This window comes from Penaeus monodon, chromosome 24 (assembly GCF_015228065.2).
Source record: "Penaeus monodon isolate SGIC_2016 chromosome 24, NSTDA_Pmon_1, whole genome shotgun sequence".
Lineage (NCBI taxonomy): Eukaryota > Metazoa > Arthropoda > Malacostraca > Decapoda > Penaeidae > Penaeus > Penaeus monodon.
The window spans coordinates 34,303,337-34,303,759 of NC_051409.1; the positions used below are offsets into that span (position 1 = coordinate 34,303,337).

Below are 423 nucleotides of genomic sequence, written 5' to 3' on the forward strand. Positions count from 1 at the left end.
ATGTCCAGCGGCAGAATTCTTCAAGGATGCATCATCAATGGATATAATGAGTGGTCTCATGACTGACCAGTCTCGCGATGCAGCCAAACGACCCTGAAGGACTGCTGCTATGACAGTGGAATGCACAGCCAAAACACAGCTGTGAGCGGGATTCTGCTGGCCATCTCCATCGATGACCACAACATCACAAAGTTCACTTCTCCCACGCAACCACTGAAATAGGCACTTATTATAGGAAATGCTTGTAAAATAATAATGAGTGTATTATGTATTTATATAAATCCTAATACTCAATTATCAAAGTTAACTAATGCCTCACAAGCTGATCTTTTAAATATAAATATTAATTATAACAAACAGGATAATCATATATGTCTCAATGAATTGCTGGTATATATTACTAGAACAGCCATGCTAAGATAG

General features: G+C 38.1%; 1 protein-coding gene across 1 annotated transcript in view; it reads right to left on the reverse strand.

Annotated features, from left to right (window-relative positions):
• The window catches only part of LOC119588730 (zinc finger protein ZFAT-like), a gene marked incomplete in the record, with an annotated part of 10,258 nt that overhangs the window by 5,884 nt on the left and 3,951 nt on the right, over positions 1-423 (reverse strand). Inside the window, 1 exon segment of the mRNA XM_037937372.1 lies at positions 2-213. Coding sequence (XP_037793300.1) covers positions 2-213 — 212 coding nt within the window.